Here is a 23,552-nt window from a genome sequence, read left to right on the forward strand (position 1 = left end):
AAAAATTATGCCACCAATTGAAAACAGTTGTGGCAAAACTGGACAGTTCATAGCCTGGGTACTTTATTTTCCCCTACTTAGGGCTGAGCACCTTACCACCTCAAGAATGGCTCCACTCTGACCCATAAGTTGTGACATAAAATGATTTTGGAAACAGTTTATTCTGAGGCAGTCCATGGTATTTATTCCAGATAGTTCCATGTTTCCATGTAGCAATTTGTTAGTTTATGTCTGGAAATGAACAGACTGTACATAGTGCAGGCAGGTTTTTGTAGGGAAATCTTGAAAACACAGGTGACCCAGTGAAACGCCAGATCACCAAGAGAGTTAAAAAGTCAACCTGAAGACATAATGAACTAAAACTAAAGTGATTTTTTGCCCTTTCAGTTAATCTTCTCTCAAATGACCTGGGAATTTTATTTATTTATTCACTTGTGGCTACTTTGATTTTTTAAAAATATTTTTTCACAAGTCCACCAAAGCAAATAAATCCAAAAAATGGGAGAGGATGGTTCAATTCTCCTGAAGGCTGAAATGGATTCTTTTATCTTAAATGATAAGTCACATCAATATGTTTGTTAAAGACTGGGTCACTAATGTCGTGACTTAGAGTGAGACAATCATACAGACTGTCCTCCAGAGCACTCTAACTGGGAATGTGTTCAGCGTCCTTTTTATTTTCTTCATGGAAATCCAAGGATAGTAGCTCCTTGTCCAGTTTACCAGTCGTCTGTGAAAAGCCAAGGGGGCTCAGCTCTCACTCCGCTGAAAAGAGGTTTCAATAGGCTATGTCTCGCCACAAGGGCAACTTCATCCCAGGCATTGCATGTGTCACAAACGTTGACAGTAGGATTGGCAGGGTCTAAAATGAATGGCCTAAAACAAAACAAAACACAAAACTATCCATGTCTGACCTCAGTTTTGATTGTTGTATAGTAAGAAAAGGGGATGTCAGAGTTAAAGAAGGAACGTGGTTAAGAAAAGGGCCCTTGGAAGGATGGAAGCAAGCCCATGGAGGGCTAATACCCATCAGGAAGCAGCATCTTGCTTTTGCCTCCCCACCACAACCCCCCAACACAGACGCCTTCTCATTTTTCCTCTTCACTTCAGGAGGCATTTCCTCCCTGCTTTCCTGTCTTCAATTTCCTCCCCATTTGCCATGTGTATCCACATTTGATTCATTCCACTCAAATTACTCATAATTTACACTTGAGAATTAAAGTTCTGTGAGAAGTAATCAAAGGGAATTGACTCTGTGCTAATTAAGGATTTCTCATTTATAATGAACCACAATAAAGCTATCTTTGCTCCAGACTTTGTTTGTGGATGACAAATATGCTTCTTCTTTCCTAAGGGCACAGAAAAAGATAGTTACCTTGTGTGTTTCTGCTTCACCTTTACAAAAATGGGAAACTTGTGGTGGTAGTGTCTGTGCCAAACAACCTCGATTTCTGCGTATCGAACCAGAAGCTTGAGGACTGCCCTCATTCCCTGCACCAGGCTGAAGAGCAGCGGCTTTCCCGCCAGTTCCCAGATGTGAATGGTGAGGAGCTCCACGGTGTAAGAGGAGGGAAGTCTCCGGAACCTAGACACACAGATGGAAGGGTTGTCTACTTCCCTGGGTTGTCTATTTCCCAGAAAATGAAGACAGATTTATTCAGTTATGAGAAAAATGTAAGCCCAACAGGCAATTTACAGAAGAAGAAATTATATTTTCAATCTCACTGTTTATCAACCAATAATTTTCCACCCAATAGATTGACAAAATATAAAGAATGTGAAATATCCAACGTGGGTGAGTTTGTGAGAAAACAGACACACTCTATTGGTGAGAATGTAAATTAATACAGTCTTTTTTGTAAATTAATACAATCAACTTTATACAAATTTGACATATGCTTCCCTTTATCAGCATTTTCCACTCTATTCCTTCTGTAGAGAATGTGGCTCATCTGACTTGAACACACTCTGGATTTTGAAGACTTATATTTTTAAAAAAGGAAAATATTAATTAATAAGTTTTATATTGATTGCATGTTGAAATGGTAACATTTTTGATATAGTGGACTAAATATATTATTAAAATTAATTTCATCTATTACTTTTTATCTTTCTATATATTGCTACCAGAATAGCTAATATTGCATATGTGGTTTGTATTTGAACCTTACATTCTATTTGTCTTAGCAGTGATCTGTGCTGTGCACTCATTAAAAGAAGGTAGATCTCTAAGATCTCTAGGTACAGATATAAAAAGATATAATATAGATTAAATGAAAAACAATTTTTAAGTGACACATAAACTGCAAAACCCATTTGTCCTTTGTTTCTAAAAAACTAAGCATACATAAAAAACAAATTTGGCGAAATATGTCCTAAATATTCTTAGGGAGATGGGAATTTGGGGTAAAGAAGGAAAATTTTTTTACATTAATCTTTTAAGTTGCAGTTTATGTTACACCAGGGAAAAATGAAATAGAAATTAAAGCTGAGGGTTAAAAACAAACTCATGGGAGAAAATAAAATAGGTGGTTTCAGGATTTTGTGTTGATTGATATCCAAATATGTATTTTTGTTGCCTTGGCATTCATTAGCCATAACAATATCTTTTGAGGATATGTTGCAAAATCAAGCAGTTTTTTTCCCCCAAGCAGAATGGAAATATTTTCATACTATCACTATTGGTCGTTTGTTTTTACTTCAGTAAAGGAAATAAGAAAAACCAGAAGTAAACAACATTTTTTATCCTGGTCATGAAATAACAAACCAGATTTCAGCTGATCAATAATTCAGTTCCTGCAGTACTCCCTTAGGGATTGACAACAACAAACATCAGACTCCAAATCCATCTCCACTGGAACCAGCTAATATTCCCATGAGCCAAAAGGAAACCATGGTTGAAAACCACTCAAGCAGGAGACGCTCTTCATATTCCATGAGAGTAAATGTAGGGGGGAGAAAGACATTTTACGGCATGTTCTCGTGGGTAGTTACATACCTCTAACACTTGTTCTTATTATCCTGTGTTCTATTTGGGCCATTTAACACTGTTTCATTTAACTCTTTCCAGTTGTGTGCAAGTTTATTTGTTCTTCAGGAGCATTTCTGTTGTTCCCAGCTTTCCTTATCATGGGAAGCACAATTCTGAATATATTTATATGAATTCCTTTTTAAAATATGATTTATTTCCCCCAAGGCTGGTTCCCTAGGTATTTCTAAACTCTTTTTTTAAACATTTATTTTTAGTACTCTTTTTTTTATAACATATTTTTAATAAATGGCCTCAACCTTTTTTTGAAACCAAGTAATAAATAAACATTTTTATGTTTTATTGTCACTTTTTTATATAAGAGAATTACCTTGAAAAATGGTTGAGTATTTTAAAATCCTTAACACATAATATTTAATACAACCTTACCAGATTACTTTCCCAAAATAGAAAACCAATTACCATATTATAACATATGTGGTCCAATTTCCCCACAATAACACCTTTTTTAAGTCTTAGAATTATTGTTCTGCTATAGCAATAGATAAGTTTCGTCTTCCAGACCTATAAATGCTCTCCATTAAAAAAAAGAAAGTGTTAGATTTCAAAACCAGTGCTTGTCATCTGACCAAGAATCTTACTTAGGCAAGAAGCTTTATTTCTTTGTTCTTCTGTCCTTCTATCTTTAATAATAAATTTTTACCCAACCAAATGAGAAAAAACATATAGGATGTTTAAAGACGTTTAGAAATAGGAGGAAATTATACAGAAGTAATACATGTTTTTGCAAAGTGACTAATGTTTTCAATGGTAAACCAAAAAATACACAAAGAGTAGAGTGAGTGATTAAGATGAACAAATCAAGATATTAACAACTTTATACAAAGACAAAGAAGACATAGTCCTTGTAGAAAGTACCATATATAAATATGTTATAGTAAATACCTTGTCTCTGCTATTTCTGCCGAATGGAGAATTCATTTCTACATCTTTATGAAAAGTTTATCTTAAAATACTCAGATGAGTCACTGAATCTCCCTCACATCCCTTCATCGTAAGTTAGAGCACATTCCTACCAAAGGCAAGGAAAGATACAAGAACACGCATGTGTCAGCTTTTGAGGACCCCCTTCTCTGAAAGACAACTCTGCCCCTGATAAAACTGGCTAAAGAGGAAAGAACAATAGAGGCTTCAAAGAGTCAACATCCCATTCACATTGTGCTAGTAGTTTCCCTTTTCTTTTTCCTGTGCCTTCCTTCTTTGCCCCAATCCACCTGGTTATTTTTGTTTCTGTTCCTTGGTTCCTACCAAACCATTATGTTGTTTTAGAATAATGTGATACAGATGTCCCATATCCTAGACAGCCCTTTCTCCTTCTCTCTCACTCTCTCCATATATTCCCTCTCCTCTGCCTACCAAGGAAAGAGGTGGGGCCTGGAAGTGTGAAGGAAAGGGATATGAAAAGAGGAAGGCTCCCATGGTGTCCATGTGCTGGTACATACTTATTTTCCTCTGTGGAGTTGGCAAATGATGTCTTGAACCAATGTATCATTAAACGAGTGAGCTCCTTCACCCTTGCCACAGATGCCTTGACAAAATCCACTTGGTATGGCAAGAGGGCCAAGGCACACAGCTGCGCCATGTCACTGTCATCACAGAGGTACAGTCTGCGATAAAGGTGAAGTTTTAAATCTGTTGACAGCAAGGATCAAAGACCATTGTGAGTATGTGCTCCCTCCTCTCCTTTCTTGGTTTCCCCTGATACAATGTTACCCTGATTAATTAGACCTTGGTCGTTTAAAACAAAACTTTCTTTTTTTTTTTCTTAGGAAAGTTGTTCCAGTTTGCCCAAGTCATTAAAAGAGAAAGCTTCAACATCATGATCCCGGAGCAGATCAAATTGAGCAAACTCTGCTAGGAGCAACTCTGATGAGGCAGATTTTCTGTCTATTCTCAGAGGAAGTTTATTTCCAGAAGCAGATTTCATTACCTTACTTCAAATATCATCTACATATAAGCTAAATGTCATCAGGCTCTCTCAACAATAACCTATATAAACCCCCTTGTTTCGTATCTAAATTGTTTCTGTTTGTACCCATACTTGCAGAAGGGATTCTACCACCTGGACTCTTGAGGGAACTTATTCTATTTATAAGGGTAGAGAAGATTTAAAGATGTGTTAAGTCAAATTTAAAACAAATAATCCACTTCAGTTAACTGTATAAAGAGGGAGGAAAACTAGATTAAATGGCAAGAATGATCAAATAATCATCTGTAGACTTACTACTACAATCTCATAAAACATCAACTCAGGTTGTGCTTACTCTACTTGTAGGAAATATAAATGTTTAGTATCTTTGATCATAATCTATTTAAATTTTCCCAATTCAACATAATTTGAACTTCTTTTTTTTTCTTTTTCAAGATTTTATTTATTTATTTGACAGAAAGAGAGAGAGAGACAGCATGCACGCATAAGCAGGTGGAGCGGCAGAGAGAAAGAGGGGGAAGCAGGCTCTGCGCTGAGCAGGGAGCCCGATGCAGGGCTCGATCCCAGGACCCCGGGATCATGACCTGAGCCAAAGGCAGATGCGTAACCGACTGAGCCACCCAGGCGCCCCCATAATTTGAATTTCTAATATGATTTTATTTTGGATAGCCCTTATACATACCTATCCTTCTGCCCAACTAAATTGTCCTACAATGACACCCTTGTTAATTATGGCAAATTTTGAATCTACAATACATATTTTAAAGTTAACTGGCCAGGGACTTATTTAACTTATAAAATAGATTTTACAAAAAATAACATATATGCCTTGATCTAGAGTCCTAATTTCAAGCATATCTATACAGCCTTTTCATACTGGTCCAGTTGTTCAGGGTCAAATCAGAGTTCTAAAGTAGGTTGATTATCAACAGATTAGAGAGTAAAATCAAATTCCTATGACAAACGTAAGCAAATAGAGTTACATATGGCAAATATTCTTTCCAAGGCATATTATAACACACATATTTTAGCTCCGAACTTTCTAAGCCACAATCGTTAGAACAACTTCCAAAAGACATTTCGGTTCTACCGGGAGGCTCTCTGCCTTTCTTAGCAATCAGACTGGGACAGAAACTCAAGATTTATGATGATAAAGAGAAAAGAAACAATAATTTAACTCAAATTTTGGTATTCAATAGGTATGGCAGGTATTTGATGACCTACTCTAGCTGATAAGATATCCTAGCTGACCCAGGGATTATCTACTCAAAGCTACTACTGTATCAACATTTACTCTCCTTCAAAGTTCCTCATGGGCAGGAACCCAAGTTAGAGGTCTCTAACTTATTTTTGAGGCTTATAATTTTTTGTTTCTTCTCTGTGTGACTTAGGTGAGTTTATTAAGCCTTATTTTATCATCATCCTATCATAGCCACCACTTGTAAAGCAGGAATACTTGGCTCCCTTGCTTTGAATCAAATGCGATTCTAAGTGCTTAATAATTATTAACACATTTACTCTTCGACATCCCAGAGATGCAGGAACTATGATTCTCGCCAGCGTGTAAGTGAGGAAGTAGAGTCCAAGAGGTTAAGTAGGTTGCGCAAAGTCAGCATGGCTGGGAAGTTAAGCCATCTGTTGTCACCTTACTGCCCTCTATTGCAGGTTGGATCTGAGCCCAAATGTTTCCTAACTGGTGGCTAATTCAGGTGTTCTCACACTTTAATGAGTACGGGAATCATGTGGGAATCTTTTGAAAGGCAGTTTCTCATTTAGAAGGTCTGGGATGGAGCCCAAGATTCTGTATTTCTGGCACATTCCCAAGGGACGCTGGTAGAGCTGGTCTGAGTATCCTATCTGGAGCAGAAATGTTATCAATCAGATCTCGTCAGGTCTCCCGGCTCTGGGCTGCATTGTGGCACACGGGCCGTGCTATTAATTGTTCAGCGCATACGTAAGATGTGCAGGGAATAACAACAAGATGCCTATGAAGATTTGAGGCGATCATCGGAGTCTTGTTCTGACAATTATTAGTAACATAGAGCTGCCCACTAAAATTCCTTGAAATCCTAGGACTTGTTGGAGTTGCTGGACTCTTGTTGTTCTATAAAACCCACTCCCTAACCTCAGTGGAGAGAAGCGGGGCTACATAGTAATTTCAGGCTTTTTCAATTCATTTCACACAGCTGTGCTCAAGAACTTAGGGGACTTAAAAGCCAGTGTAAAAACATGCTTCTTCTCCTCTGGGGGACATTTTCACCTGAGAGCTACTGATATAGCCTCAAATCCTCAAGACAATTACCCAGGAGCTGCTGTTAGCTAACCACTGTGCTTTTGAAGTCTGCACCAAAGAGAAAGAAAGCAATTTGCACAAATATGAGAGCATGGTGAGCCTATGGTAAGACTTAAAGGGATAGAATTACTTAAAAAAAAAAAAATTCATTGTACTAAGTATTTTGCTACATGATTTCAAATTAAATCTCATTATTATAATTCTTGCAACTATCTCTATTTTATAGATGAAAAAAAAATGAGGCTTGAGAGTTTTATAGGACTTACCTAAGGTCTCATAGGTAATATGAAATAGATCTGGGATTTAGCCTCAAGCCCAGGGTGTTCTCTCCATTACAGAACTTGGAGGTTGTTATCAGTCTACATGGGTCCTAGACAGTCTGAAGGCCCTGGATTGACAACCCAGCCCCTTTATGTACTGATGACATAACTGTGGGGTAAGTTGCTTACATTTTCTAAGGCTCAATTTTTTAAAATATTGAAACTGGAGATAGTATCTTTCTTTTAGGTTTTTAGTGCAAGTCAAATGGGATCATTTATTCAGATTTTAACTTAAGCAAGGAGAATTATATATGGCATATAATGGGTGCTGGATACATCACAGCATTTCAAAAAATCTGACAGGATCAGCAAGATTATAAGAGCCAAGAGGACTTAATAAAACTGCAGGATAGCCTAAGAGTCCACATTCCCTTTCCCAGCACCCTGTCTTATTTCAGAGTTCCCCATACTTTTGTCTTATTATAGGTGATGTTATAGTAAAATGACCTATGTATGTATCTGTTTTCCCCTCTAGACTATAAACCTCATTGGGTCTTATTCATGTTTACAACCCCAGTGCTAATAGCTTCTAGAAGGTGGCAAGCATGCAATATATGTAATTTTAACATGAGCAGCACACTGTCCAACAGTATTGATAAGTAAAAGAACTAGATCAAGAAAGTCAACATATTCCTTTGGAGTGTGGCTGAGAGGGTAGGACCAATGTTATATGTATTCATTCCCTTTATTCCATAAGCAGTTATTGAATAAAACAGTGCCAGAGGGGCACCTGGGTACAGAGGGTTAAGCCTCTGCCTTTGGCTCAGGTCATGGTCTCAGGGTCCTGGGATGGAGCCCTACATCAGACTCTCTGCTCAGCAGGGAGTCTGCTTCCCTCTCTCTCTCTGCCTGCCTCTCTGCCTACTTGTGATCTCTGTCTGTCAAATAAATAAATAAAATCTAAAAAAAAAATTAAAACAAAAACAGTGCCAGGCAAAAAGAAAAAGCTTATGCTCACGGAGCTCAAAATACTGTAGGAAGCCAAACCTGTGCACAGTGACAATACAGGAAGACCGCGCTGCGGCAGTGATACAAGGAGAAAGGAGAAAAGCACAAGAGGCAGGTCCAGGAAAGATTAGAGAAGGAAGTTGAGCTGACACTGAGCTGAGTCTTGAAAGGTAAGCAGAAACTACAAGGCAGAGTGTAGGATGGGACCAGTTTAGAAAAGTATACCATTAGGGGTGCCTGGCTGGCTCAGACAGGAGAGCTTATGACTCTTGATCTCAGGGCCATGAGTTCAAGAACCCCACATTGGGTAGAGCAATTATTTAAATAAACTTAAAAAAAAATAAAGAAAAATGTATCAATGGAAACAGTGTGCGAAGACATAGAGATGGGAGAGAGCATGGAGCTTTAGGAAAAACAGATACTTCAGGGTTACTGGGCTCATGAATCTCTTGCCTACAAAATGTGAGCTCCAAAAGAACAAAAATCTTGATCTCCTATCTAATCCATTATAAGTATTTAAGAGCACAGGGTAGATATTCCACAAATAATAGTCCAAAGAGATAAATAACAATGAAAATATTTAATATGTCCTGATAAACTGCAGAAGAATCACTGACCATGTATTGGCTCATGGCAATTTGGCAATTTGTTTCCACCTATTGCCTCAAAGAGAATACACACACACACACACACACACACACACATACTTCTATATGTATATATATGTATACAAGAATATACATGTTCTTCACGCAGAAGCCTAGATTCAAGTCCCAAGTTCTCTGGAGAATATATTTACATCTATATAAATCACTTAGTCATCTGGGCCTCTTCCTGGGCTACTATAACAAAATACCACAGACCAGATGGCTTAAACAACAGAAATATATTTTTCCACGTTTCTGGAGACTGAGAAGTGCTGAGAAGGTCAAGGTGCTGGTAGATTTGGTTCCTGGTGATAGACCTCCTCCTGGTATGCAGTGGGCGGCCTTCTTGTTGTCACATGGCCCAGAGAGGAAGCTCGGAGATCTCCTCTTCTTCTCAGGACGCTAATCCCATCAAGGAGTCCCTAGTCCCATGACCTCATCTAAATCTGACTACCTCCTAAAGGCCTCTCATCACAATACCGTCACACTGGGGTTAGGGCTTCTATAGGTGAATTCGGAGGGGCCCATGACAGGGCCTTCGTCTTCTTGCCTAATGGAGATACTTTATCCTCCCTTTTTATACATCTGACTAAATTTTACATTTCATATCTCATTCTAGATACCACAACTTCTTATGGATAAACGTTAACATCACAATGGCCATAACAATGTCATTCTATGACTCTGTCCTTCTCATTTTGCATTTCCTGAAGGAGTTCCCTCAGATTCCTCCCCTATCTAAGATGCCCCCATCGACTAGCTCACACGTGTTTGTAGACTCTTCCTTTCCATACCACATGCTATTTGTCATTACCATCTTCTCTGGATCTTTTGCGTGGTCCAATGTCTTCTATGGCTGCTGTTACCAGAAGTATTGAGGGTCCTACTGAAAACAGTAATGCCATCAGGGTGGTCGTGCTTGCCAAAGGCACAACCATTTCTGCCAGTACCAGGAAAGTAAGAGCATCAAAGAGAGAGGGCTGTTCTTGCCTCTTCTCAAGGCAGAGTGAGGGTGCCTCTTGACTACTCAGTCCCTCTGGACGCCTTCCTCACACCACAATAGCCCCAGAGCTACACTCTACCACTCAGGCTGCAAAGCTGGGCTGACTTGAGCTCTGGCTACCATAGCAGATAGCCAGAAAACTGCTCTTCCAGTTTTCACTCAAAATTTTTTGAAATCTTCCTCCAAGAGAAAGGGAGGGGCATGCATCCACTGGTGCTAAGTATTAAGCCCCTCTCTCTTCAACAATGATCTGTTGAGTTTGGGCTAAATTTGTATTTCTAACCCATCTCTCCCCCTGGAGGAGACTCATTCATCCTCCTGAGTTTCCCTGATGTGTGAGTGAATCCTGGTGCAAATTCAACTTAGGCTCAAAAAGGGATTCTTGAGCTCTTTCTCTACTCCATTATACCAGACAAATAGTCAATCCTTGATCACACTTCTTAAATTAAAAACTGGTGGCATACAGATACATGGTGTTCACGTGCTATAGAAAAGTGCCTCCATGTTCCAGCTCTACTATAAGCAGTCTGGTTCCCTATGCCTCAATCAGTATGGTGTCCAGGATGCTCAGCCCTCCTAAATACAATCCGAAAAGGCACCCATTTTAAGGCTTCCTGTGAAACAAAACAAATATATCTCACCTGTGGAGGGGGCAGGCCCCAGGATGTCACAGTAGGCCATGATCTCAAAGGAATGACTGTGAAGACCTTCCGTACATACAAAACTGAATCTTAAACACAATGGTGCTCTCTTTCCCATTAGGATCCTTAAAAAAGGAATATGACATGGCATGAGAAAGAATAGAGAGAGAATGAAACACAAGATGATTTTCAACCATCCTTCCCCTTACTCTACCCCTGCTACTCTCTTGACTATTTCTTGAACATTCCAGAAATGTTCCCTCCTCAGGGTCTTTGCAATTGTTGTTCCTATACCTATAATACACTCACTGAAGATGATCCACATGGTTTCAGCACTGGCTTTATTCAGGTCTCTGCTGCACCAGTTGGCCTTTCCTGGCCACCCTTTAAAACAAGAGCTCCCTCCCTGTTTCCTGCCCCCCTTATCCTGCTTGATGATTCTTTACAACATTTAGTTACCACTTGGAATTATATTATTTGCTTATTTCTCTCACACTTGGGTATTAGTTAAACAAAGGCAGGAGCTGTATATATTTTCTTCACTCCCCTGTCCCTAGAAACTGACACATAATAGGTGATTAACAAGTAATTTAAATGAATTAACATCTGAATATGGACTGAGGCACAAGATATAGCCAATCATGAACATGATGAAGTAAAATATTTTAAAGAAAGCTGGCTTCTACTTCTGGGTATAATGGAGTAGTTTATAAAAGACTGATGCTCAATAAGAACAACCAGAAAATTAGATTTTAAAAACCATGTGTATGGGGTGCCTGGGTAGCTCAGGGGGTTAAAGCCTCGGCTTTTGGCTCAGGTCCTGATCCCAGTATCCTCGGATCAATCCCCACATCAGGCTCTCTGCTCAGTGGGGAGCTTGTTTCCTCCTCTCTCTCTCCCTCTGCCTGCCTCTCTCTGCCTACTTGTGATATCTATCTGTCAAATAAATAAATAAAATCTTTTAATAAATAAATAAATAAATAAATAACCATGTGTAGGCATATTTGAGAGGCACCAGGTAGTTGAAGCTAGAGAGGCTGAGGTCTGGTGAGGGTGGGGACAGCAGACCATGAACAGATGGGCGTATACTCTGCTGCTTTCTTTCTGGGGACATACATTGATTTGGGGAATAGGTTAGAGGATGAAAACATGGATTTTGTTTGGGCAAAGAGAAGCTGCTGGGGTTAAAGAAACCAGCAGAACCCTGCCAAGCTCCTGGGGCTAACCAATGTGGAGAGACTTGGAGACCACAATCCTGATGAAAAGGGAACAGTGGAGAGTTGAACCTGAAATATGACCTTTTCTTCTCCCTCCAAACGTCTGCTGAATTCTAAAGATGCTTGGGACAGGTATGGTTAAAGAAACAAAGCAGGACGTCTTGAAGAGTTGAATGGGATTGTTGACAGTCTTACTGGGTTGAGACAACATGGATTAGGGTTCAGTCTCAAGGGCTGAGGTGACAAGGACTAGTGGGGAGTTCCTGACAAACATACCAAGCTGTAACAGTGGTCCATTAACTTGGCCACATGGTAGAATCACCTGGGGATCCTTAAAATATACCAATGCTTTTGCCTCCACACATTTTTTTTTTTTTTTTTTGGATGGGTATGAGGTGTGACATGGATAATCAACTCTTACTCTATTTGGTGAAGAAAGAAACAGTAAAGCCTCATTGGAAAAAGAACATACCCTGGTGCAACTAAGATTTTTTATGCACGGTGTCCTGGCTTTAATCTTTAAAAAATCACTAGAAATTCCAAGAGATAGAGCTATGGGAGACATGGCCATAGGTGTGTGAAGCGTACTCTTGTGGATACCAGAGAGTTTGAATGAAGTATTAGATCTACTGAGGAATTCAGAGTTCTAGAATGGGCCAATATTAAAGAGAATGCCAGTACTCTCTTATGCTACCCTGCATGTATCTTACTCTCCAATGAATATCCCAAAAGATTTTTGCAAATATTATTAGTAGAAATGAGGCACGAGTCACAGCAGGGTCTGCTCATAAATCCTCAGGTGATATTATTTCCCATTCTGTTCTTGTCAGCCCAGTCCCTGAACAGGTCTTGTCTTGTCCGTGTCTTATTAAGACAATGCCTGCGATGTCCTGCGATGTGGCTCTGAAAAACTATTTCTCGGAGGAGAGCCTTAAGATGCTCTGACTGGATAATATAACGAAACGGAGATTCTTGTTTTCAAAACCTCTAAATCAAAGCCATAAGAGATAATGGGGAGAACTCCCCATTATAACCATAACCATTATAGGCATGACGCATATTTTATAGCTGTGTCTCCTTAAAAGCTGAGAGTATGTTTTCCTGTTGTGGTATTTTAATAATAAACACACTGACATGTAAAGAGAGGAGCACAGTTCCTCTGGCGTATGATTTTCAGTACCTTGGGCTTAATGGGAAAGTCTCCTGAGATTTCATTCACAAGCAGGGCCCAGCAAACGACTGACACAGAACAGTTGCTGTTACTGGTAGGTTAAGACATAGAACAGTTTCAAAGGAAAAGAAAGAGTTGTGTTTTTTTTTTTTTTCCTCACACCCATCTCTCAAAATAAAGTCACTGAATAGCTTTAAAAATAATAGCAACAAACAATATATCACCAAAAACCAGGCATCAACTGAAACAATAAACTCTATACTCTCAGTGGGTGGGAGTCTAAACCAACTGTCAGACCCACATATCTGCTTCTTTTCCATGTTTAATTCAATTTTCCCTTCAAATGAATTGCGATATGGTCTCAGTTGCTCTGAGTAGTGGAGAAGAAAGCCCCCCAAAACACCTGTTGCACACAGATCTCGGCATAGACCAACACCTTCGACAACCTGCTTCCTTCCCTGCCTCCAGGGTCCTTCCTCAGTTTGCCTTGAAGCCTCATTCCTCAGCAAATACGATCCTATTCAGCAAAATAAAACATGGGCTAAAACGGATTCTGGGCTGAATTAAAGCAATTCAGTCCCTAGAAAAGTCACTTGGGGGAAGAGAAAATGAATAGGCACTTAACAGGTGCAAAGGAAAGACAGTGGTTACCTGGGAATTCGGTTCAACCTTAAAGGGTTTCAATTAAATTATTTGATGAGTTGAAAGAATAGAAGGAACACAGATGAGAAAGTGAGTTTGCTTGTTCTTAGTGAGGAACAATTAGAGTAAATGAACCAAGGTTTTCAGGGCTGTTATTTTTCATGGGCTTTACTTCAAAACTCATTCTGGAAATCTAAAAAGTAAAGACCTTCAAGGACTGGTTTTGGGGGTTTTGTTTGTTTGTTTTACTTTGTTTTGTTTTGTTTTGTTTTTCCAGGAAAAGGGCACCTGAGTTGTGGAGGAGGGGAAAAAGGTTTAGGGAGAGTGTGTCCATAAGGTTCTTTGAAGTTGGGTGGGCGAGGAGTATAGAAAAAGGACCTAACAATGAAAAACAAATATTTTGATTCCAAATAAGGTCAACATGGAAAGCATATAGCCTAACTCTTATTTTTAATGTTCCTTTAGAGTACATTAACATTCTGTTTTGATAAATAATAATAACAATGGTATAATGTACCATATAGTTTACAAATTTAATGGGGAAAACTTGGAAGAAGCAATGGATAAAATGAAAAACACATTCTCCCATTTCTCCTTTTTGTTTTCTTTTGTCTTAAAGGTGGTCTTTCTCCATTCAAAGTGTAATCATATGTGAAACTCCATCATTTCCCTTTCTGCCTTTCCAACCCAATGGACTTCATTACAGTTACCATCATGCCATTCATCTGACGTCTTTTGCTAACTGCCACAATTTAGTAGGTGTTTGGTATTCCTGAAGGTAGTGTTTTTCAATAAAAGGCACATTCAAGCTACTTCTCTACACTCAGTTGAAGCAAGGACTTGGTAATGAATCTATTATTTAAATTAAGAAACAGTTCTGAGACACTGTTTTAAAACGCTGATCTTATTTTCACATCCAAGCGGCACCTAGCTTGGTTTGTTTTACTCAGGAGAACTGCTTTCTTCATTTTATAACACAGATATTTGCATTTTTCTTCAACCACAATTCACTAGACTGGAAAAAGTAACAGGTGATATAAAAATAAAATAGAAAAATAAATAACAAGTCAAGCCTTTTTCATTTCTTTCTTTTTCTCTTTTTGGAACTTACCAAAACACACACACACACACACACACACACACACACAATCCAGGCCTGATTAGTTCAACATTTGGAGCAAAGAGGAGACATTGTGCGTAATGTCAGCAAAGCCACATCAGCAAGAGACCCCAGGATACCGCTGAAGGGAATGTTTATCAGACAAATGTGTCTCAAAGATTCTTGGTACTTGGAGGCACCTTTCCCACCCCTTCCTGTTTGCATTCCTCAGAGTCAGATTTCAGCTAAGGGGATGGAAATTAAATAAAGGTGCATTGGAGAAGACATAATTAGTCCTTAAATCATAAGATCTCAAATTCATGAACTTTCATTGGAAGTTTATCTAAAAGTCTTTAAAAAAAAAATGCCTCTGAGGCAATCTCTCCAAATTTCCTCCTAGGAATTTAATGTTAGCATACACAAGTAATTATTATTTAATAATGCCCTTTTGTGTCAAGCTAAGAGTTTTCCTTAGCTGACTTTTCCACCTATGGAACAAGAGAATTCACAGTAACCCCTTCACCCAGACCTGTTTCCATGTGAAGTTTGCTTCAAGTTTTCTCTCAGAGCGTCCAACCCTTCTGTCAGTTGTTTCTTGCAATGGTTCACACCGGCAAACACATCACTGAACAACACGATGTCAATCTCAGAGCATCCTTGAGTATCAGTCCCCTTTATGTAAGAACCACCCTGTGAAGACAAACGATACAATGTAGGTAAAACCAAACTAACCCGGAGAGAAGCACAGATTTCAAGTTGTAGCATTTTAGGGTCAATTAACATTGTGGAATAGCTCAAATATGTGCAGTTGAGCCCCACTCACCCTGAAAGAAGAAAAAGAAAAGGAGGAAGGAATCTATCATGGTCTACTGAGAACTGAGCCTCGCCTATGAAAAAGGAAGTATTCTTTGCAGAAAAAAGCCTGAAAATCCTTGGGAAGACTTAGCACCACAAGTTCTTAGACTCTTTCTGCTTGGGAGCCACTGGCCTGGGGCAGAAATCAAATTTGCCACGGTATAGTCCAAAGCTCACAATGGCAGCCCTCAGTGAACACCCAGACAGGCAGCCCCAGCCCTAAGTGTCCTAACAAACCGGACCCATGAGAGTTGTAACCGGAAGTGACTACCATTCCTGGTAGATGTTCATTTACTCTGCTTCTAAATAGATCTCGAATGATTTTTAATAAAATGTTCTGTAATAATAATACATTATATGTTAATAAAAAATTTAAAAATGTCCTGTAATTAATGAGATTTTACTTCGGATCTCTTGCTAAATGTAATTTTATAAAAGTTAAAATGTTAAGTAATTAACAGTACATTGTTGCCTTCTTTAGCACTCAAGGAAAATGTAGGTTGCCAGTTCCCAAAGGAATCTGTCAGTAAAAGAAGGCTGTTACCTATGATTTGGGAACCATAATGTCCCAAATGAGGCAAAAGCAGTCTGTCAAAGGAGGACCGTGACACACAATGGGACAGCGCACTTTCACGTGACATTGGAAAGCATTCCAGGGTTTGACTCCAGCATCGTTCTCTATCTGCTAGTCATGAGGACTAACTCTAGTGGGTGCCTTGTGTCCCCGTCTCTCCCATCCCGACTGTTCTTAACACAGTTCTCACTAGTGCAATTAATTTATGAAACCTATTTCCCATTAGAAATTATAGTGACAAAGGAATACGAGAAATGGCGTTTTGAGCAGTCTTAACCCAAGAGTTCTCAACACACTAATGTGTACGGTCAGTCTCCAAGAATGGGATAAATGGCACAACAATTCTGCAGCTTAATCAAACAGTGGCCTTTGTTTTGAGCGAGTGTCGTACAGGTCCAGAATTGAACACTGGCTCCCAATATCCAGCTCTGTGTCCACACCTCATCTCTGTAGAAGAAAATACAACATTCGTATGCAGGCTTTTGTCATAACTATCTTCAGGAAGAATTGAATCATACTCAAGTCATATTTGCGATTGAGTTACATTAAAAAATCACTTCTTATTTCAAATGAATGCATGGCTTAAGGATGATTTTATAACAATTACATGTGTACTTGGGGGCACCTTTTAAAATTCTTTTTTATTTATTTTTTAAGTAATGTCTACACTCTTCCACAGGCTCAAGCTCATGACCCCGAGATTAAGAGTCTCCTATTCTACCTACTGAGCCAGGCAGGATCCCCTATCTGTGCATTTTTAAGTGAAGGAGCAGAAAAATTATTGGAATGAAAGGCCCTCAGGACTGCCCTACATTGTTTCTCTAAAAACTGATTCAAAAGTATGCACTGATGGTATTAATGTTAACAATAATAATAACAATAGGGAGAAAACCATATCATCCTGGTCATTGGGATCCCTTTTTGCTCAGGAAATCTTCTGTGCTCTGTGGACAGCCATTCCTGGACACACAGAGCTGTCTTTAGGTTGACAGGGAGCCCATCGGGGCAGCACCTAATTACAGGCAGACTGCTCAGCCATGAAACAGGGCCCAGGGGGACAGGCTCACCTCCTTTGCCTGAAAGTCCCTTAAGCATTTACAAACATCGGTCAAGTGTGAGCCAGTTCCCTGGTCCTGCCGATGTAAAGGCGCTTTCATCCCTTGGGCAAAAATCGCCAACCCTAATGGGCTCCAGATGTTGTGTGGGTGCGTGCCTGCTCCAGCAGCCTGAAGCCTTCCCTGGCATTTCAAAGGGCTCCTTGCAGGCCGTGTCACCCCACGCAGGAGGCAACACTGGCCTTTGGACACGTGACCTTGCCCGGTTGATGTGCGTTACCCCCATGAGAGAAAAATGGCTTCCGTGGGGCTGTGTGGCCTGGCCACAGGGCTGGGGGCTCAGATTACCTGGATCACTCGGGAGGTCGGCACTGGAAAGCAAGCCTGGATCCTCGTGAGCAGGGCCCCGATCTCAGCCACACAGGCAGCGTTCCGAGGACCTGAGGCTGGGCGGATATTTTCATCTGCAAATCTCTGTAGCTCTTGGGGACTCTTACACTCCAACATATGATGAGGTGAAAATCCTATAGACATTCGGGCTGTACAGAGAAATAACTAGGATTTCATACTCGCTGCACAGAAATAGATGTGTGTCAAAGGCAAGAATCTAATTTTACATGCAAATTCTGTCTAGTTAACCCCCAGGACTACCTAGCTGTGATAACGGGGAGACTGACTCTGCTTGCTGGTAAAGCATCAGGTGAACACCAAACGTCACCCCCTCTAGACTTAGCTGACATTTAACACTAGGTCTTTATAGAAGAATGGCTGAATTTCTTAGAAAACAGATATTCCAACCGTTCTCTGTGAGAGAAAAAAAAATCTTTTGTTCCAGTCGATGAAATCATTTAAAGTTTCTAAATGAAAAACATGTATGTTAACAAGTTTCAACAAAATGATCCCAGGGTACAGAATTCCAAATTCCATCTATTAAAAGTCTGAAACTAGCAGCCCACAGGCCATATTCTGCCTCCAGAATGTTTGGTTTGGCCTGCACGGTGCTTTCAAAAAGAAAAAACTAAGCCAACATGTAGAAATCTGGAGATAGTGCATTATTTTTAAAGGGGGACATCGTAGGTGTGTGGGGTTTTTGTTTGTTTTGAGCCAGAAATGCTGACAAGACTGACCCCACCTTCAGAAGAAGAAAGTGAACACTGAATTGCTAGGTTCAGTGAAAGGGACATGTGAACTAAACTGACAACAGACAGAGTCACAGGAGAAGAGGCATACACATTTTATCACTGTTAACATTTTTTTAAAATATGCACAGAATTCTTTACAGAAAAGAACTCAAAGTAGCTATGAGACCTGGGGGCTTGTACATCACTTGTACAAAGTATAATAAATTGGAGATAAGTGACTAGACAAAGGGAAGAAGGTTTGGGGCTTCTAAGGCCAATAAATTGTGGGAAAGTGACTAGGAAATATAAAAGGGGAACTAATGGCAGATAAAGGTTATAAAGGTTTACTTGTTTATGAAGACTCATATGCCATCTGTCTCTAGGTCTCCAGTGATAAAGGCTACTCTTCTGGTCCTGGTCCAGGGGAGGGGGTGACCACTGGCTTGTTTTTAGGTAGGGAAAGCAGAGTGTTCTTGGTTTTCCTGTTTCCCAACTGCCTCACCTCCAAATAATCAATACACCAAATTGGCATAATTTGGGGTAGCATATCCTGAGCCCCTTCAACAGCAAAGAAACTTTCATAATTTCTGCATTGGATGGACCAGGGGGAAAAAAAAAATCCCTGAGTATCTGCAATCACAAAGTGTCCCTCAATCAGGTTCATACAACCAATTCATATTAGCACTGAGAATTCATTTTAGATTGGCCGCTGGCTAGAAGAGAGCTCAAGTGCCTTAAAGCATTCACTAATGCTCTCTGGGAATGAACTTCCTCCTCAAGCATGCATAGAACATTCACAAGAATTGAATATATACTCAGCTACCAATAAAACCCAGCACGTGCCAGAGAACTAATGTCCCACAGATTACATTCTCTGGCCACTATGCAATTAAATGAGAAGCCAATAATAAAATAACAAAAAATACTTCAAGCTTTAAGGAATTTTAAGAACCACAGACTTTAAATAAATCATGGATCCCAGAAAAAATCATAATGGAAATCAGAACATACTCAGAACTAACCAGTAATAAGAAACTTGTATCAGCACTCAAGGGATACAGAGCCCCTTGGTTAAGCTTTGTCAATTAAGCCAAGTTAACAGATTGTTGGTTTTGTTGTTGTTGTTGTTTTGACACTTTGATTCTTCAGCTTGAAACATAATATCCAATTTATATACTACTCCCTTTAGGGAAAGTTCATCAAAAAATGATTACTTTTCAGTGACACCTGTGTATCCAGAATCAATTACTACTTCCTGGAAAAAGTTTTATTTATTAAGAGCCTTTCAGAGAGCAGCTGTCACCAGTTAGTTTAGAGGACAGACCGCGCATATGAGAGCAAAAATGTGTTAAGATCTTCGTGCTGTGGTTTATCTTGTTTTTGACATCGATAAACCATAACTTGACTCCCACCTGAATTCCTGACATGGTTCCACTTTTGACTGCAAGCCCACAGAATTGTGCTGTATTGTCTCTCTGAATGATACCTTGGCTTTCCAGCTTCTTCTTCAAATTTGGCTTGGCAAAATTATTCTTCATCCCTGCCACCCCAAAAGCGTGTAGTTCCAAGCCACACCCTGGTTCCATCCTCCGTTCTCTATTTCCTATTCCTGGAAGCAACCCTAAAGCCTTGCGCTGAGGGAAAACCAAAATATGGTTTCCACGTTGCATAAATATACACAGAAGGAAAGAGCGAGGCATCTTTTTTACCTCTTTTACCGGCTGTGAATCGATGCTCCTGTAGTTCATGGTTCTCCCGACTAAGGATTGTTCCAAAGCGCCTTGAACACATCCTACAGGTTTTTGATATTTCTGTAGCCATATGCTTTATATTCCTTTCTTCTAGATTTTCCCAGCTGAGCTTGTGTGTCTGCATGGTTGACCTCTCATGTACAGACTGAGAAAAAGTAAACACATAACATAGGAATTACAGGAGCTGTTTGAAAGGTCTCCTCGTCTTCATTTGGCTTCTGACTAAATGCTCTCAATCATGAGCAGAGAGATTCTCATTCTGTTTCCTAAACACAGCAAAGCCCATTCATTCTTTAGATATAGATGGAACACTGCTGTAGTTTTTTTTTTTTTTTTTTTTAAGATCTTATTTATTTATTTGACAGAGAAAGCACAAATAGGCAGAGAAGGCAGAAGGAGAAAGAGCAGAAAGCCCAACATGGTGCTTGATCACAGGAACCTGGGACCATGACCAGAGCGGAAGGCAGACACTTAACTGACTGAGCCACCCAGGCGCCCCTGAATACTGCTATAGATTAATAAATGAACCATGAAAACCACAGTGCTGAAAAAAGGGTACTTTTTTTTTTTTTTAAGCACTAGGTTTTGTTTTATAAAATCAGAAGAATGACATACTGGCTCTTTTTCTGACATTTACTATTTGGAGACTTTGGGCAAATCATTTTCCCTAATTGGGTCTCTGCTCCCTTATTTGTGAAAGGGAGAGGAGGAAGGTGAGAAGTATATACATGTACCTCTAAGGCTACACTGAAAGTAAAAATTCTAGAACTGTGAGAATCCCAACACGTCACAAGCATTTTGGAATAATAATTACAACCACAGCAGCTGCTCTGAATACAACACTTGTGTCCAGTGAATTCTGCTGAGCAACCTTAACAAGGGGAAGCCCAAGGAGATGGATATTTCCTAGCGGACACTGAAAAGTATGCCTTCCTGCTGCATCCCACCACCTGGCCTATGGCCACGAGCTCTGTTCTAATTTTATGTCTCCTGTCAACAAATCTCCATGAAAAGAATTAAAAACCAAATAAAAAGCAGGAGTGCTTTCCCCACTTGTACCTCATTGTGATGCTGCAGTCTTTCCCTTGGGACTTCGCGGCCACATTCTTCGCAGTGAACTTTTCCAAAATGCTTCTGTCGAAAGTGATACTTCAGAGCCTTGCAGCTGACAAAATCACTCCCACAGCACTCACACTTATAGCATTTAAGAGCCCACATCCTCTCCCAGTGAAGTAGTAGATGTGGATCCTGCTGATGACAAAAACAAAAAGCATAAGCCCTTTGAAGAAAATCTAGCCCCTGCAGTTAACTAGAACACAGATGTTACTTCTAGTGCACTAATTTGTGCTCAGTCCCAGGAGTGTCTTCTAAGAAGTTTCTCCCTCACTAAAATCAAACACAATACTTATTTAGATGAGCTGTTTGTAAAAAATTGGGCATGTAAACAGGAAGGAAGCTGTAACATCAGTAAAACCAAATGCAAAATCGTGTCTAGGTATATATGCCCAGTCTTCTAAAAAGGATCTCAAGTGAGTCTGTGACCCAAAAGACATTAGCATCTGCTCTTTTAGACGCGCTCTTTACTCAAGGATTCTCCAAGAGCCATCGTTTCTTCAATTTTTACCACCCCCTGAATCCCATATTTGAGAAAATTATCATGCGTAATGATTTAGACATGTCTTTTGAATCACTCCCTGGACTTTTAAAAGTAGTTAGAAACAGACAAAGAATAGAAGTTTGTACCAAGAGACACAGTAAGGTAGATGTCCAGGATTCCGGTCTCCAGCAGGCTGCTCCTGAAACGGTTTGTTTTTCTGGTTGCCAAGTAACTCTGCTTGCATTGGTAAAGCTGGTTCTGAAGCTTAGACTTCCTTTCTCAGAGGTTAGAAGTCCGTGATTTATAGTTACCAGTGTCTTGACAATTGATTAGATCCAACTTCTATTTTGATTTTTTTAAAGATGTATTTATTTTATTATTTTTTTAAAAGATTTTATTTATTTATTTGACAGAGATCACCAGCACGAAGAGAGGCAGGCAGAGAGAAAAGGGGAAGCAGGCTCCCTGCTGAGCAGAGAGCCCAATGCGGGGCTCGATCCTAGGACCCTGAGATCATGACCTGAGCCGAAGGCAGAGGCTTTAACCCACTGAGCCACCCAGGCACCCCATGATTTATTTATTTATTTTAAAGAGGTGGAGAAAGGGAGAGAGAGAGAAAGAGTGTTAAGCAGACTTCCTTCTGAGCATGGAGCCTAACACAGGGCTCGATCCTGGGACCCTAAGATTAGAACCTGAGCCAAAATCCAAGGTGGGCTGCTCAACTGAGTGAGGCACCCCGGCACCCCAAGGTGCAACTTTTCTAACTGCATGCATAAATTATTTTGCATCTGCTGCTGTAACAAATTATTAGAAACTTCAGTGGCTTAAACACACAAAATTATTACCTGACAGTTCTGGAGGGCAGGAGTTTAATAGGGTCTCACAGCCTAAAATGTAAGCATTGGCAAGGCTGAGTTCCTCTCTGTAGGCTCTGGGTAAGATCCACTCCCTTGCCTTTTTTCAGCTTCTAGAGTCAACCCATATTCCTAGGCTAGTAGTTCCCTTTCTCCATCTTCAAATGCCACAAAAACGAGTGGAGACCCGCTCACATTGCATCATTCTGGTCGGTCTTCTTTTTCCACTTTTAAGGACCCTTGTGACTCCATTGGGCCCAACTAGATAATCCAGAATAGTCTCCCAATTTTAACGTCAGCTCCTGACAACCTTAGTGCTACCTGCAAACTTAATTCTCCTTTGTTTTCCATAAGGTAACAAAAGCTTCCTACGGTTAGGACATGGACTCTGGAGGACCATTTTTTGCCTACTACATTGTAGTTCTGAACTTCAATCAGAGGCAGAAATGAATCCAAAATGTATCTGTATAAAATGAAAAGAGGCGGGGCGCCTGGGTGGCTCAGTGGGTAAAAAGCCTCTGCCTTCGGCTCAGGTCATGATCTCAGGGTCCTGGAATCGAGCCCCAAGTCAGGCTCTCTGCTCAGCAGGGAGCCTGCTCCCTCCTCTCTGTTTGCCTATCTCTCTGCCTACTTGTGATCTCTGTCTGTCAAATAAATAAATAAAATCCTTCAAAAAAAAAAAATGAAAGAGAGGCAAACTGTTTCCTCCCCTTGCAAAAATGCCCGTGCTTAAATGGTTTTGGAGTCTGTCCCATAAATAGAGAGCTGCTGAGCATGTGTACTTC

The 23,552-nt window shown here is 40.0% G+C and overlaps 1 protein-coding gene across 1 annotated transcript; it reads right to left on the reverse strand.

The window, feature by feature from the left end:
• Positions 1–479: 479 nt before the first annotated feature.
• LOC116860084 (2'-5'-oligoadenylate synthase 3-like) lies at positions 480–22,085 on the reverse strand. The gene is made up of 9 exons (XM_032845924.1): positions 22,060–22,085; positions 21,376–21,564; positions 20,275–20,461; positions 17,793–17,983; positions 15,490–15,650; positions 10,832–10,956; positions 4,492–4,681; positions 1,376–1,585; positions 480–876 (listed from the first exon to the last, which is right to left on the reverse strand). The coding sequence occupies exons 2-9, from the start codon at positions 21,532–21,534 to the stop codon at positions 720–722; spliced, it is 1,380 nt and encodes a 459-aa protein (XP_032701815.1). The 5' UTR covers positions 21,535–21,564; positions 22,060–22,085; the 3' UTR covers positions 480–719.
• Positions 22,086–23,552: the final 1,467 nt, after the last annotated feature.

This window comes from Lontra canadensis, unplaced genomic scaffold (genome assembly GCF_010015895.1).
Source record: "Lontra canadensis isolate GAN:19392208 unplaced genomic scaffold, GSC_riverotter_1.0 scaffold4, whole genome shotgun sequence".
Taxonomy (NCBI): Eukaryota; Metazoa; Chordata; class Mammalia; order Carnivora; family Mustelidae; genus Lontra; species Lontra canadensis.